Genomic DNA, 18,038 nt, shown 5'->3' with positions numbered 1-18,038 from the left:
TTTTAACCAATTTTAATCCTTGACGATTAAAAAAAAAAAAATTTAATCCGGCCGATTCAATCCCGAGTTTTAAATCCTTGATTATTCCAGACTCCACTGGAACTCAATATGTTGCCCTCTTGAAGACTTGAACCACACAAGAAGCGTTGATAAGAAAAGACATGCATTATTAATCTTCATGTAACATAGAACAGAGGGTAAGAGAAGTCAGGAAAATCTGTTTGAGTTGCAGCAGGGAAGCTATTGCTAGAAGAGAAATAGACGATCACCTTCATTGACAGTTGGATTAAGCTTCATCTACCACAGTAAGTCCATCACCATCTTCGCATACCATCACCCCCTGTCTTGGTATATCGTGTCTTGTTTTTGGGAAAAAAAATTGAATCGCTTCGTTGCTATTAGCGGCATTCAACTTGATTTGTTTCTCTGCCTTGCCTTGGCTCCTTATGCATTACCAAGAATTAATAGCTGTGTTTATCGCATTTCATCTGTTTTTGTAAGTATCATATAACCAACTGTTCGACGAAAGGCCTCACTGAGAAATATGTTGTAATTGCAGGCTGTTTTCCATGGTGAAGTTAACAGATACCCAGAAGTTCCTGAAGAAAATAGGGCTGGGAAAGGAGGATTACCACTTCTGGAAGCAGATAGGCAAAGCCCTCCTCTCGACCTACGCACTGTTTGGTGTGGCTTGGTTGTATAACGAGACATCGCCACTGGGTTGGTGGACGCTCAAGCCTCGGCCAAAGGAAGAGAAAGAGATGGCCAACCTCTACGAGCGTCGAAGGTTTCCATATCCCGGTGACGAAGAGGCTGTGGAGGAGTTCATTAAGAGTGGGGGCACCATGGGTACCACCATCGGTCCCAAAGGAATGATCGAGTCTGACGCGGAATCCGATCATTTCCAGAAGAAGTTACAGTCGAAGAAGTTCGAGCAAGAATCTCAGAAGCTATGGCTGAGGATGAGGAACGAGGTCATATCGGAACTCCAAGAGAAAGGGTATGACCTTGAGTGATGATGATCGTCTCCGCCTTGCAAATGCATCATAATAAAGCTCGCTCTTCTCTTCCTATTTTGGGTGTCCAAGTTTTCCGTTTGGCGCTAATTTCACACACACACACATTCTTTCTCCCCACCCTCCACCCTTTCAGCTTCTTCTGAATGTTGAAGTGCTCATTATTCTTCACCGATCCACTTAGAGGGTTGCTCATAAGCTTGCAATCTGGGCAAGAAGACAGATAGCCAGGCTAATGGATTGGAGAATAGAATGAATACATTCCGTCTTGGATTTGATGGTCAGTTTTGTTCAGATTTTAGTTACTGGAAGTGAATTGGGTATTTGTTTGTCTGTATGAAGTATGTTTTTTGTTTTTGTTTTTTTGATGAAAGTATAATCACACAAACCACACAGCAATCCCAAAAGGTTAATCGATTTTTAGGATTGTAGAATGACGGATATACACAACACACACCCGATGTGGGACTAAACCCACACACCCCTTCGTTTTTTTATGAAAGTGTAATCAGTCTGTATGAATTATGTTGGATTCATTGCTAGACGTTCCAATCACTCAACCGCCACGATATCAGCATTTGATTTCACTGCTAATACGAGGTCAGATCATGTCCCATTTGGTGATTTGGGCCGGCAGAAATAGATGAAAGCGTTAGAGCCCCTTGAAAGTGTTTCTGTTTTGACATAACCATGATGCTGATCTAATCCCTTCAGGTGCTAATACTTCATTAATTAAAGACACCAGAATACAAGTACATTACATATAGGGTAACAGAAAGAGACAACTGTCATATAACCAAGAGACAAAACAAGGTATTACAAAGCCTACATAATCATCATACAAAACAAACATAAAGTTTAAACACCCCCCCCCTCCAAAAAAAAGGATCCACGATCCAGGTTCACTGCAAATGCCTCCCCTGAAAGATCTTGCAACTACTACAAAATGTTTGCCCAAAGGATGACATGATATAAAATCACCCAGAAAATCCATGGCGACCTTCTCTTATAATCAATTATCCTCCAGATTCACTTGGTCCATAACACCCAACAAATATCTAACAGTAACATAGCAGACAGTTTCCCACCTTTCAAACCAAAATCCCCAGCAAGCGACCTTAAGACATCCTCAATTGACAAAGGAGGCCCACTGCTTATGGAATTGTTTTGAAGAAAATCCAAACAACAAACCTGCATACCACAAAAACTAAACATCAATTAGGAACACTAGAGCTACATAACAGCAAGGCAATATAGCTCGGAGGAATGTCCAGCTCTTCAGTGGGTCTAATAACAGTGACTATTAGAGAAGTTGGCCACAACTAAGTGTGAAGTTCACATAAAACCCACAATCAAAGCTGAGGATTGGAAAATTTAACATAGGAGAGGGTTTGAGATAGGAAAAAGAAGTCTTCATATACCTGTCTAAACAACTGAGAACAATAAGACCCCTTTTTCCTACTGTTTCCAGCAACAGTCAAAGCAGCAAGCATCATTATGTGCTTTTATGAAGGGAGCATGTTCTCAAGAGTCGCTTACAGAGCTTAAGAATTCGACCAAACCAATCATCTACTGAACATACTGAGGCTCTAGCTGTTTCAGTGGAAAACGTCTTACAGCGTTAAAATCAAAAGAATAAGCAAAACTAACAAAATATAGAATCATTTCATCCAAATGCGCACCATAAAAAAAAATGGGAAACTTCCAGTTAACTTCTTTCATTGTCATTTAAAATATAAAAAATGAGTGCCAGTATCTTGCCACACATGGACATCTGCTCCCATATGATTTGATTATTTCCTCCAATGACCATTCTGAAGTACACTCCCTAAAAATGCTTTTTCAGGAAACATTTTCCTGTTGAATCAGATTGATACAACCTTAAAGGGAGTGTCTAAACAACACCTTCTACAGGTGTATTTAGAACATGATACCTTCTTTTAATTGCCCCTTGTGAGACTTCTCAAAAGTTCTTTAACTTGGGGGTATAAAGGGGTTCAAAATAATTTGAAAGTGACATAATATTATGTCATTATCCAAAAGTGTCATTGTCATGCACATATTTTGAGTATACATATGAATTGACAATATTTACCCTCACTAGCAAAAGTTGTGTAATAACAAAAGGGCAAAAAAGTAAGGTTATAAAGTATTTGACACCTTGAAGGATGTCAATAAGAAAATCTCCTACTTAAAATAGAAAATAAACCAGATAAGAATCAGTTTACAAATTTGTTGACAAGTTATGCCAAATTCAGCAATCAGCACACAGCCCAAATTGGTGGCTTTGATGGTTCCCCACTATTTATAACACACAAAAGGATCCAACCAAAATAACCAGCTGCACCCCAAACCCACCCCCCACCCCCCCCCCCCAAAAAAAAAGTAGAAAGGTGCGAAGCTGAACATCAAAGGGTCCACCTTGTTGTAACTAAAGTGGTGAACAAAAATTGTAACCTTCTTTTGATTGCCTCTTGTCATATCCCAGAAATTCTTTAGGTCGAGGGTAAAAAAGGTCTTCAAAAAAATTTGAAATTGTACTTACCATTATGTCATTCTCAAGAGTTCATTGTCTTGCACATTTTTTTAGTACACATGTGAAATGACAACCTTTTACCCCCATTGAAAGAAGATGTGTATTATACTAAAAGTGGCAAACATAGTTGTCAAGGCGTCGCCTAGGCATCCAGGCGCCTTTGTCACACCTTGAATTCTGGTGTCGCCTTGATGCGTTGTTTTTGCTCCCCTCAAATACCTTGTTTCGCCTAGGCGCCTTAACAACTATGGTGGCAAAAAGAGTAAAGTTACAATCTCTTTTTCACCAACTTTGATTATAACCAAAAAAAAATTGAAATAAAAAACAATATAATAACAAGATTTTCCTTTAAATAAAAGTCTTATTTCAAGAATGTAAGAAACAATGTATTGAATGATCAGGAAAAGCTGGATACAACAGCAAGTCCTTTTATTCGTCTATTTTAGTTGTTTCTCCAAGAATTTTCGACAATGAAACAACCATGGCTGAATATAGCATCATAAATAAACCCAAGTAATTCTCACTTCTTGGGTTTGATACATGAAGCCAGTTCGCTTTTGCATCTTCATGATTTGATTTCGGCAATATGTAACTACCAAAAATCAAGTTACAACATCTGATGCTGTACAGTGAATACTGAATGGTTTCCTCTGAAACAATGAAAAGAAGGAAACCTTAAAAGTACAAAATATTCTTCCAGATATAAGTGAGGTACATTTCTTTTTTCTTTCCTGTACGTTTTTCATACTACTACTAGTATATATTATATGAAGATTTTTCAATTACTTTCAGCCCAAAAAATGCTGACAAAGGCTTCGTTGCTTCATTGAAAAATGCCCAGAAGTAAAACAAAGTAGGGGAAAGATTTTTTCTTCCTCTATTTAATTTCACTGTTTTGAGCATGAAAAAATGAACCCCACTGTAATGCTTCCCTTATGTCCATTTTCAATGAAAGAAACTCTGAAATGAAAATTCTTGTCTCCCTAATTTCTACTTCCACTGTAAACAAAAACAAACAGAGCCAAAAGGCATTTTCTATTCTAAGCAAATATCTCTTGAGGGAAGATATGGCTAATCGCTTAAAGGGCAGCCCATCTGTTGACAGCTGGAAATCAAGATAGGAATGGGTCTTCAATAAGATAGAACACAGCATTTAAAGTGGAACAGGATCTACCAACATTATCAAGTGGATGAAGGATCCAGTTACTAGCCCTTGTATCAGGTACCCGGGATAGCCTAGTGTTTTGATAAATTCGAAGTTTCTTGTCACCTGCAGGAAGTGACTGATTTTGTATCAGACATCAGCAACACATTTTGACGATGTCCATTCTTGTTGCTGCCATTAATTCCTCATATGAGTTGCAATGTTCCTTTTGAACCAACAAGCAAGGTTTAAAAGTATCGGTATCGGGTATCATATCGGCTAGGTGATTTTAAGAGACGTATCGTATCGGAGATATGTATCGGACATTACAGATACGCATACAAATGATCAAAATACACATGAAAATACACTTTTAAAACAAAAAACAATATAAATAAGCAATATATAACAAGTATCATGCATAAACACTAAAATGGAGAATGATGTATAACTAAACAACTGCATTAAATTGAAATTGTTATAAAAGATGAGGTTTCTTACATATTGTAATCATCTATAGCCATGAAGAGTATTGGATGATGCAAAGGATGATGTTGTAGCACTCCTTGATTCGTTTTTTAGTCCAAAGTGTGAAAAACCAAGATTAAATGCAAGAATTTAGACTCTTGGTTGAGAGTTTTCCTTCATTTTTCCGTTAGAATAGGAGTTGTATTGAGTCTGTGAGTGAAAAAGGCTTTTTTTATAGAATGTATAAGATGGTATCAGTATGTATTGATATGTATCCAGATGTATCGAGCCGTATCATCGATACATATTAAACCACCCACAGAACCCTTTACCAGACGTATCGATGGTATCGATATGTATCGGTCGTATCGTATCGTATAGGCCGATACATTTCGATACAATCTGAGGCAGTCCATTTAAAAAAAAAAAAGATGTATCGGTATGTATCTTTCGGTACCAACCGATACCGATACGTATCGACCGATACAATACGTACCGATACTTTAAACCTTGCCAACAAGACCTCTGATACCAAGCAGGTTTGTAGGTATCTAGTTTAGGATGAGGAAAACAGAGAAGAAGTAAGAGTAAAGGCGAGAGAAGCTTGTGTTTTCTTCCGTCACTTTTTAAAGTATTTAAATGGGCAGAGAGAAAACAATGATACCCATATCCTACAATGAGAGTAAAAACTTGCAAGTACAATGTTCCCAACATGACCAAAGTAACCCCAAATAAATATTAACATCACCTATATGTTCCCATGGTCTTTCTCTGAAAGTCCATTAACGTGTAAGAGAAAGAGATCTCCCCATCAAGTGGCCCAATTGTAAACTCATAACTGTAACAGACTAGGATTCAAATGGTACCTGATTACACGATTATCCGTGGATTTGATATCGAATGTCACTGACCTCTACTACATTCAACTACTTCCAATGCCTAGTAAAATTAAAAAATGCATACCACAGTTATACAAAATTACCAGTGGAGAGGCCAGGAAAATAAGGACTCAAACTAACTAACTCAGCGATAAAACTCCAGTAAGCCGATCAGTCACTTGGAGGATCCATGATTGTCATTTATTATGTGATTAACTTAAAATTTTCCAAAAATTATTTCTTCCTTCTAAATATTTATAATTCTTCTCCTAATTCCTAAAATAAATTTAAAAAAAAATGCCATGACCTAATCCAGATTTGCTTAAAACTTGTTCAAGAAAAGCAGGTTTTTATGGTTAGCTGTAGTCCAACTTTTTGACTAAGACAGAAAATGACTCAACCTACCTGATTTGCATACACAGGGTAAGGAACATTTACCATTTCATGCAAAGACAAGGTTGACCAATAGAGCTTACTAAACAGAGCCAAAGAAAGGCTAGTGTCATGAATAATCAAACCCTAAAGAAAAATCAATGAAGAAAATGCTTCTCTAAGTGGCCTGAAGCAAAGATATGCAAGGAAATTTTGAAGAACTATTCAAAACACACCTTTGCTTAATATTTATGACGATGTTTCGACAGATAAAACGACTAGAGATTCTCAGGATGGAGTGCTTCCAGTAGGCAGGTTTGCTAGCAGATTGTGGCTTGTCGAGGCTCAATCACTTTCTCAGAGAACACAAAGGAATCTGGTCTCAGGTAACCTAGGCTAAGCGTGCTTGTCTCGACCGTGCTTACTCTAGCTTACTTGGCTTTTACAGATCCTCTCACCTATGTTTCTCCGAGAGTTTTTTATGTAGATCAAAGCATGAAGAAGAGAAGGACAAAAATAAAATTCAGAAAAAGTTACTGGTCACAAGAACAGTACCCGATTTACTATTCATGTGAACAATGGTGAGGGTATAAGGACAGCTGGAGTGCAATATTAGATGCTGCCAATATCATAGTTTAGTTTCTGTTTCAGTTTTAGAAAGTATATTTTATTTCATTCCAATAGAATCTTAGGTAGTTTCTAATTTTAGTTTGTTATTATATTTGTTTTGTTCTCTATAATAAGAAGTTTATATTTTGGTTGTAAGCTACTTGGTAGGAAACACTTCTATTTTGTAACCCATACTTCTGTTATAAATAAAGGGAAGAGGGCAGCCTAGCCCAACGAATTGAAGAAAAGAATGTAAGCTTTATGCTTGGATGTGAGATTCAGTTTGCAGAGAGAGAGCTATGGTGAGAGACTAAGGCAATGGAATCCCTAATGTGTGCGATTCTTTGGAAAGGAGCTGAATCATCCAGATTCCTTCATCCAATTAGTTGGACTCCTATCTGTCTCCCTAAGGAATAGGGAGGTCTTGGCTTGCAAAGGATCAAAGAGGCTAATTCTGCTGGCATCCTCAAATTGATCTGGAAAATTGTGGCTAAAAAAGACAGCATTTGGGTGGATGGGTTAACTCTAGTCTTCGCAGAAAGGATTCGCTATGGAATGTTTCCCCCTCCTCTGATTTGGCGAAATATTCTGAAACACATGCCTACAACTCTGCTTTGCCCCCCCCCCCCCCCCAAAATCCCCTTAGGTCTGCGAGGTACGGGTGATATGGTTGTTTGGCTCCCTTCATTTAATGGCTTCTTCAGTTCCTTCTCAGCTTGGGACTTTGTTAGAGTTCGAGGGCCCTTATCTCCTTGGCATAAGATTGTATGGTTTAAAGGTCACATCCCCCGTCACAACTTCATAGTTTGGAGAGCCTTATCAAATTGTCTTCCGGTGCAGTGTTTTCTTCTCCATCACCAGATTACCATCTCCCTTGCTTGTTGCTTCTCTTGCCCTTCTCCATAGTTTGGAAACGAGTTTTGGGCAAATACTGGCCATGAAACAGAAGAATTCTCCCTTTTCCGAGGGAATGGATTTGGGTTAATATGATTTATACTGAGAAATCTATCTATGATGTAGTCAGCAAGCTTGCCTATGGTGCTGCTATGAACCATATCTGGATGGAGCGCAAACTCCGCAGATGGACCTCTAACTCCCGTTCCTTTGATAAGTTTTGGAAATCCATCTACTTTGATGTTAGCTCTAAGCTCTCTTTGTTACCCCATGGTAGTGTTTTAGATTCCCCAAGGAACAGGCTTATTGTTATTTCCTATGTTTGCCCTTGTCCTTGTTGTATCCCTCTATCCCTTCCTCTTGATGGTTGGGTTTCCTTTGCATGTTTTGATTCTCTTGTATCCATGTCCAAGAAACAAGAAAAGCTCTCTCTGGATTAAAATGGGGGGAGTTGGGGGGGGGGGGGGGGAATAGTTGTCAAGGACTCAAGGCACCTTGTGGAGGCCAAGGCATGAGGTCACCATATTTTTTTAACATTTGATGCTGCCCCTAGGGGTCTATTTGGCCTCACCTTTGTTACCTTGTTTAACTTTTGGGTTGGGCTGGGCTGGCACCATAGTGAAAGGGCATAATTTTTCTTTTCCTTTTCTTCCTAAAGTTTAACAGTCCCAAAATTTAACAAAATTTGCAAAAAATCAAGCTCACAAGAACAAAATAAACATTAGAGATGTAAATGGATATTCAAAAATCCGTATTCGATCCGTGTTCGTTTCAGTTTAGGAGAATCCGAATCTGTCCGAAACTAATCAGATATGAATATGATAATCCCCCTATCCGACCGATTATTATCCGATTCGTTTAACAATCCGACGGTAATAAAATATCTGAAATATATCTCTATGTCCGTCTATCCTTTTAAGTTACCTTATGGGATTTTGTTATCTTATTTTTACAATTTTATAAGTTAAGATAATGTGATTTTTTTTCTATATTTTCTATTGGTTTATATATATTATTTTATGCAATGTGATACATGGAATCACATATTTATGTGAGAAAATTAAAGACTAAGAAGAGTAGAAGAAAGAGTAGTTGTTGAACTCTCAAGCCTCAACCCTAACCCTCATCATAAAAATGGTAAAGATGTCAACGGATAGTCGAAAATTCGTGTTCGATTCGCATTCATATCCATTTAGGAGAATCCTTATTCAAAAAATACTATCCGGAAACTATCCGAATCAGTCTGAAAACCGATAGGATATTATCCGAATCCGTCCGAAAATAAACGGATACGAATATGATAATACCACTATCCGACCAAATTTGATCCGTTTACATCTCTAGTAAACATAATAATTTTAGGAGAAATCGTTTAACTTGAAATAGGAAGGTCAGATTGACCTGAATTTCTGGTCGAGTGTGGATCTCAGTTAGTAACAAGGTTCGAGAACTCGCGAGATCTCGCCGAGATCTCGCCGAGTTTCTCGGTTTTGGGCAATACCGAGTCGAGTTACTAGTCGGTTCCTAAAAGTGCAATTTCTCGGCCGAGATCTCGATGATATCTCGAAGGTTAAAATCAAGATATTTTCAATACAAAAAAAACAATATCTCGCCGAGATCTCGGCGATATCTCGGTTGGGCCCAAAGGTGCTATTTACTTGTATTCAGCCCAATTTTCACCCAAAAACCCATTTCCTACATAAGAGAGAGCAGGAACAGAACTCGATAGGCTCTAAACCAAGGGGAAAAACACCTCTCCTTCAAATTTCTTCTTCTTTCTTTCGATTGTTGGATGGAATGCACTGTTTAGAGTTAAATTGAAGTGCCAAAGTGAAGATTCAAGTGCCAATTTGGAGCATCATCACCTATTTGCAAGATTTCAAAGGTGTTTTCTATTTCTTCCCCAAATCTATTTTTTCCAAAAAAATTTTTTGTAATCCTTGTTAGATTCATGTGGTTTTAATATATGTTGAACATCTTTGCTCGATCTATCACTTCATGGAGTCGGATTTTTTTTTCAGTTAATAAATTATTTATTATAATTTCTGGAAAAATAAATGATTTATTTGAAAAATGAAAATGAAAAAAATAGGATGAATAGTGATTGTTTGAAAATGATTTTGATATATGTTAAACTACTTGGGATGCTCTACAGCCCCATGGATTAATTTTTTATTTTCACCCATTAAAAAAATTATTTTATTTTTCAGATTTAATAAATATATTATAAAAATTAAAAATATATATATAATATTAAGGAAAAATACTTATTGCTTATGGAAAATTATGTACAACATATGTACATAATATTCAACTTCAAATGGTGTCAAATTCATCATTACATTATATTTTTCTTATACTTTAAGGTATAAATAGTTTTAAAAAAAATTCAAAATATTATTTTTAATTAACAAATAAATACTAGGGTTAGGAGATAAATAAGAGATAGTTATTTCATAGTTCTAGTAGCTTGACATTACGTTTAAGAGTTATGAATAGCATACTTTAAGTCTTGAATACCTTAAGTGATCCATGGTTATTAATACATGCTTTTTTATGTAACAGTGTAAAACATAAGACATTTTGTATACAATGTCTGATATAGCATGGCAACATGGAGTTCCCATGTCCGCAGACAAAAAGAAGTCCAAATGCAATTATTGTGGGAAGTTGCTATCTGGAGGAGCCACCAGGTTAAAGCAACACTTGTCTGGTATAGGCAAGGATGTTTCATCATGCCCAAATGTTCCTATCCAAGTGAAAGTGGCAATGACACAACATTTGAAAGGAGGAAGATTAAAAAAATCTGAGAGGGAAAGAATGCAACAAGAGTTTAATGAGGCAATACTAGAGAGGGCTGGTGCAGAGGTCCGTGGCGGAGATGATACTGACATTGGGCCTCCACCTGGTGAGTTTCAATCAAAGGCTGAATAGAGAATTTACCAGCAGACTTTGGCTGAGAGTAGACAAAGTTTTCATTTTGATAATATAAGAGCATATAAGCAAGCAAGAGAAGCTGGTGGATCTGGCTCAGCTGCACCAGTGCAAGAAGATGAGAGGAGGAGAAGCACTGGGACAAGAAATATACCACGGCCCCAAACCCGACCACGAGTACAAGGTCCATAACCCATTTTTGAGCAGGATCCCACCACTTTTAGGCAACAAGATGCCTACCAGCCAACCATCCCACAAGTATTTGGTAGTAAACAAGAGAAAGCACGAAAAGCCTTCAGCAAGTTCATGCTTTACCATGGCATTCCAGCCAATGTAGCACAAGGAACATACTATAATGCATTCCTTGATGCTGCAGAGAGGGCTGGTGCAGGATGGAAGGGACCTTCACCATTTAAATTATATAATGTATATTTGCCTCAGGAGGTAGAGGAGCTAAAAGAATACATTGATGGTTTGAAGCCAATGTGGGAGACATATGGGGTTACTCTTATGGCTGATGGTTGGACTGGACCTACTAGGCTGTCCATCATAAATTTCATGGTGAGTTGTAATGGAAAGACTATATTCTTGAAGTCTATCAATGCATCAAAGCATATAAAGGATGCATCATACTTGTATAAGGAGTTGAAGCAAGTGGTGGAGGAGGTAGGACCAAGGAACGTTATCCAAATTGTGACGGATAACGGTTCCAACTATAAAAAGGCTGGAGAGAAGTTGATGAATAAGAAGAGTAACAGGATCCGGCTCTTTTGGACCCCATGTGCAGCCCATTCTATTGATTTAATGCTGAAGGACATGGGGAAAAAGACTTTGGTGGCGGGTGTGGTAAATAGGATAAGACAAGTGACAACTTTTGTGTACAACCATTCTTATGCTTTAGCCTTGATGAGGGAGAAATGCAATGGAGATTTAGTGAGGCCTGGTGTCACTCGATTTGCCACCAATTACATTGCATTGAAGAGCTTTCAGAGTAAGGCGATAGGTCTAAGGTGTATGTTTGCAAGTCATGAATGGTTTGGTTGGCAAGGTTCTAAGTCAGAAGAAGCGAAAGGTAGCACAATGACCATTGCAAATGATGGATTTTGGAAGGACTTGGGGAAAGTGGTTGGCATATTAGAGCCGGTTGTGGCGATCGAGGATGGTTGATACGAGAAAGAAGCCTACTTTGGACCACATTTATGCTGCCATCCAAAAAATGAAGAAAATGGTTACAGCTGCTATACCTCGAAGTGCAAAGTCCTACACTAACATCATTGATGAGCGGTGGGAGAAGCATTTGAGTCATCCATTACATAAGGCTGGTGAGTTCAACATACTTTATACTTTAAATGTTATAACTTTTTTACATTTACATATTCAAAACCCTAAAGGCATTAAAGCAATTAAGTCACTAACAAATCATATTTGTGGTGTTTACTTTACCAGCATACTATTTGAATCCAAAGTATCACTACTCCCATGATCTTGGGCTAGACATAGAATTGTTAGAGGCAGTTCAAGTTGTTACTCAGAAGTTGGAGCCCCATCCAAAGACACAAGCTGCTTGCAATGATGAGGTGAGAGTATGGGACTTTGGCACTTTGGTAGTTAGTTTATGAATGTAATTACTAAATAGGAAATACTAATGCCTCAAATTGAAAATAGATCAAATACTTCAGAGAGGCCTCAGCAAGTTTCGGTCGACTAGCTACAGTGGAGGGTAGACAAAAGTCAGACCCTGGTAGGTGGCATGATATTACATTTATGAATTATAATTTTATCACTTTAGAATGTACATATTCTTACTATTCTATATTTGTAATGCAGCCGACTGGTGGGTGCTTTATGGTACAAGTTCACCCAACCTGAGGAAGGTAGCAGTGAGAGTGCTCTCACAAACTTGTTCATCCTCCGGATGTGAGCGCAACTGGAGTACATTCTCATTGATTCATTCAAAGAGGCGGAACAAGTTGGGTAGCGAACGATTGGAGCAGCTTGTGTATGTGTACTATAATATGAGATTAAGGATGAGGCACATACGTGAAGGAATTGAGGCCAATGATAAAGAACCCATTGAACTGTCCAACATTTTTCAAGAGGACTCTGATGATGATGAGGATCCCCTATTCCAGTGGGTGAGGATCGTGGTACACCGATATGGATCAATCGGGGTAGGCCCGACCCCACCATTGCGTCTGTAACGCACGATGTTGATGAATATATGTCGACGCAAGAGGGCATGCACATGCGAGTCACCAAAACCTTTTGAGCCTCTTTGTAGGAAGTCCTGCTGATGATGATAATGGTGGTGGTGATGACACTGGTGATGCTAGTGATGGTGATGGTGATGGTAATGGTGATGTTGATGCTGGTGGTGGTGGTGGTGGTGGTGAAGCTGCTGCTGCTAGTGGCATGCGGAGTGGCGGTTATTATGATGATCGTCATGAGGGGATGCGCGAGCAGTACGAGCAAGAAGTTGGAACGCAGGAGGACCCTGTGCGTTTCACCGGTGAGTCTCAGTTTACGCATGCCACTCAAGATCAAGACCATGGTGGCCACCCTAAAACATACAACAGAAAGAAGGGTCGCAAACACTCACATCAGTCATATGCTCAGGAGGAGGACAACAGCAGTATGAACACCATGCTTACAAGTTTCGGAAGCATGAGTATAGATACTACTAGTGAGCATCAGTCATGGCAATCATCTCAGCATCATCATGGCTATGACTATGGCCAGCAGAGCACCGGTTCTAATTATAGTGCCTATGGTCAGTATGGGCCGTTAGCAGCTGAGTATGACAGTCAAAGCTCTGCGTCAGGTGTTGGGTACACATTCCTAGTCCCAAACCAGCCATACATGCCTCAAACTCAATATGACAGTAGCAGTGGATCTTACACCTCATACCAACAGCCTCCCATGTACCCTAAGATAGGGAAATTGGTATATGTTGATCAGAAGACTTATATGAAAACTGTGTCACACTATTTGCAACACTATAGCAATTCCATGACATGGGAATTCTATGTGGATCGATATGGGGATGAATTTCTTGTTCAATCTCATTTTCTGTAACAAATTAAGTGAACATTGATGTAATGTACATTTTATTTCAATGTTTTGATTGATGTGTACTAATTAGAATGTTTTGATTGCTAATTTGCTATGTTTTACTAAATTATATGTAGATTAGGTTGTTTTAGTACGACTCGTCGCCTACCAACCTATGGTCCAAAGTGAAACTCATATTTGGACTTTTTTTTGGCAAATCTGGGCATGCCATTGTGTTTAAATGGCCTGAAATATGCTGGATACCAAATTTCAGACCCAAAATATGTCTACAACCCACCGAGTTGGGGGTCCGAGTCCAAAAAAAAAAATTTGCAGCAACTCGCCGAGATCTCGGCTCGACTCGGTTTCTGGCCTGGCTGAGATGCCACCGAGACCCGAGTTCTCGAACCTTAGTAAGACCTGCCTGCGAAATATCTCAAGAATCTGAGACCTGGAAAGTGGTGTCCAGGGTATTCCTAGTAGCACTAGCGAAACAGGGCAGCGTTGTAGTAGCTGAGATTTCGACAGTAATATTCAGGATTACAGACCAGAATTCAAGAGAAAGTATAACCAGAAACTGGTATATGGAATTTGAGACGCAACTAAGCAGAACTGAGGGAGTATGTGACTAGAAAACAAATTGAAAATTGGTAGAAAAAAACAGGAGTGCGGCGGACCATGGAAGTAGAGAAAACTAGCCTGAGAAAGGAATAAAGAAGGGAAAATAGAAAGAAAAATGGAGGACAGGAATCTACCTGTATTGGTCCCTCAGAATCACCAAGCACCCCACTGAAAATCCACCCAGCAAATCTATAGATCTCCCACAGCAACATAGTTTAAAAACAACTAAAACTATTGTTCATAAATTTGTAGATGAGGTCATAGGCCATCCGCCATCATGTCTACATATAGATTTCATAAATTGACTCTCTAACAATCATAGTTCAAAATCTAGCGAAATTTCGGCGATATATCGCCAAATTTTGTATATCTCGAGCTGTCCAAGATACGATACCAATCCGAATTAAAAAAATACAATATTTCGACGATATATCGTGAGATATCGACGAAATATCGTGGACTCACGATATATCGCGAGATATTGAAAAAGTAACAAACAGTGTCACGTGAGGGGCCATTTTATACCATATTTCGCAGCTCTTGGTCGATATTTCGACCAAGAGCTGCTGAAACCCTGTTTTTCTCTCTTCTTCCTCATTTTTTGCTCTTCTTCCTCCCTTCCAAGCATCATCCAAGTATTGTTGAAGCTCCTTGTCGCCGGGAAGACGTCGGAGGGTCATCTAAGCTCATCATCCAAGCCTATTTTCACTATTTAAGGTAAATTCTATTTCTCTAAAACTATTTTTTTTTAAAATACTTTGTACAAATGTTGTTGGATGTTGATGATATTAATATATGTTAGACACCGGAGGCCGATCTACAGCCTCATGGTGTCGAAATTTTTTTTCCATATGTATTTTTTTTTTTCTCTAGTTTTAAAAATTCATTTTCCTACAACTAAAATAGGAAATAATTAAAGGTAATATGACTTAGATGGTAATGAATTAAATATATGTTAGACACCAATGGCCGATCTACGGCTTAACGGTGTCGGATTTATTTTTCTGCTCTTAAATAATTATTTTAATTTTCAAAAATTAAGAAATATATATATTAAAAAAAAAAAAACAGAAATAAATAAGGAAAAATATGAGTTTTAAGTTTAAAAAATAATGAAAAAATATGAAAGTTATTTCTATATGTTTTGAAATGCATTACATGTATATTATGTTTACTAATTTTCGGTTTTGTTGTGTTAGGTCAATACTTATATTAACATTATATATAAAAAATTGTTTTTAATTATGTGAAAAATATAAGGGTTAGGGAAAAAATATTAAATAACTATACAAGTGTATTAGTAATCTAAAAGTGTCAATTGAAGTGCATCTACATTGAGTTTTTTAATTATTTGTGTTACTTACATTACAGTAAACAAGTATCATTATGGCGGATCGTGATAGACAACGTGCGAAGGGCAAGCAAAAGGTGGGGGAAAGTAGTCAACAAAGGGGGCAGAGGGAACGAACTCAACGAAGAGAACAGAGGTAATGCAGGTTCATCATAGATATTGGCTTATTTCTTTAGAAATAGGCCTAGGGTTGGGTTATATACATGTTGGACCTTTGTTCCCAAGGGTTTTCTATGTATTAGGCTACTTTAATGAGCCTAAACTAGGGGTAAATAGGTTGCATACGGGATTAGCCCAATACTTAGTTTATTTTTATGTTTTCTAATTGAACCGGTTCAAATTGGTTGCATCCAATTGGTTCAATTTAAGTGATCATGTGACTTGGTTAAGTGGTCATGCGACAACTTAAGTGGTCATGTGATGTAAGTTGGGCTAGATTAGGACTCTATAAGTCCAGCCATGTTTTGAGTCTATTTCCTTCAATATTTTAGTTTCCTAGTCAATTTAAACTACCTAATAGGTTAGTGATAGGATTAGGCCATTCATTTTTAGTGTCTAAGTCTATTTTTGAGTCTTCTATATAAATTTGTAAGGGAGGCCAGCATTGTACACGAATTTGATTAATAAAAATTAGCTTTATGCTTGCTGCCATTGCTGCTGCTCTTTGTGAGTGTATATCCTTGTGGATCTCAAAGTGCTGAAGAGTAGGTGGACTCCTGCGATTCCTTGCATTGTGAAGATCGGGAGGCTCTTTCAAATCATCAAGTTGTTGCCATTGTTCCTGCAATACAGTGAGTTTGAACCTGTTTTCTTATTTTAAACCTTCTTCTATCATCCTTCATCTTCCCTTAGACCTAATCCACAGTCCCCTCCATCCATCAAACCCTAATTCTCCATTAAACCTGCACTCCTACCTCCACTAGGACTCCCCCATAACTCCAGTTTTAGCCATCACTTTCGAACCCTACTTCCAGCTTATATTCCCCACACCAATCCCCACATTCGACCTTAACCCTAGCCCTTAGTCTCCACTTTATCCCTTCCATTCCTTCACTCCATTAAAACCCAAAACCTGCAACACAATTCTGTCCAGAACTGCAGAATTTTAAAACCTTCCCAAATCCTATTATTTTTATACCATATTGACCCCCTAGACTTGCCTATTAATACCCTATAAACCCCTTTCCCAATATCCGACCCTAACCCTAGGAATTGACCTAAATCCTAGTGCTGTCCATTCGAACCAGCAACCCTTTTTGTTATTTGATCCTGTTGTTTGGCTCCTAGTAGGTCTCCTACCTATCTAGGACTACATTAAGAGGGAACAAGAGAGACCAGCTAGCCAGCATAAGGGTGACATTGCATGGTTACATGGCACTCCCATTGATGGGGATAAGAGAAAATCTATATGTAACTATTGTCACATGCAATTTATGGGAAGTGGGTCCAGTAAACTTAAACAACATCTGACTGGAGGATCTAAAGATGTTGTAGGTTGTCATATGGTCCCTACTGAAGTAGCTACGGAGATTGGTGATAGTTTGAGGAGAAAGAAGAAGAGGAAGGCTGACAAGCAAAGGATAAGAGAACAACTTGAGGATACAGTGAGGAGTTCGATGGGAGGAGGAAGACGATGCCATGATGATGATGATGATGATGATGATGATGACTCCTCTGCTAATGATGAGGACATTGTAGTACCTGATGACATACAAACAGCAGAGGAGGCTAGGGATTTTAGGCGGACTGTTTCAAGGAGTAGAGTAAGTTTTCAAGATGATCAGCAGAGACAGAGAGTAGGGGGTAGTAGAGGAGCTGGCAGTTCTGGAGGTTCTAGATCTTTTAATCCTTTTAGAAGATCACAAAGTGTGAGGGCAGCCCCAACACCTCTACCAGTACCAGTACCACCATCAGCATCTGATCCTAAATTGCATAAGAAGAAAGGAAGCAGTCAACCGAGAATCAAAGGAGCATGGAAGGGGATAAAGGGATTGGTTAAAGAATCAATAGCTAAGTGGATGTTATACCATACCATCCCAGCAAACACTGCACAAGGCCCCCATTATGATACCATGATAGATACCATTGCAGAGGCTGGCCCAGGATTCAAGGGCCCCACCCCATATGAGGTAATGAATGTTTATCTACCTCAACAAAAGAGTGA

At 38.5% G+C, this 18,038-nt stretch overlaps 1 protein-coding gene across 1 annotated transcript; it reads left to right on the top strand.

The window, feature by feature from the left end:
- The first annotated feature begins 502 nt into the window (after positions 1 to 502).
- LOC122639626 lies at positions 503 to 1,114 on the top strand. Its single transcript, XM_043832502.1, has one exon. It carries the CDS (start codon positions 570 to 572, stop codon positions 1,014 to 1,016), a length of 447 nt encoding a protein of 148 aa, XP_043688437.1. The 5' UTR covers positions 503 to 569; the 3' UTR covers positions 1,017 to 1,114.
- Positions 1,115 to 18,038: the final 16,924 nt, after the last annotated feature.

The sequence above is a fragment of the Telopea speciosissima genome, chromosome 1 (assembly GCF_018873765.1).
Source record: "Telopea speciosissima isolate NSW1024214 ecotype Mountain lineage chromosome 1, Tspe_v1, whole genome shotgun sequence".
NCBI lineage: Eukaryota > Viridiplantae > Streptophyta > Magnoliopsida > Proteales > Proteaceae > Telopea > Telopea speciosissima.
This window is presented reverse-complemented; position numbering and strand designations above follow the sequence as displayed.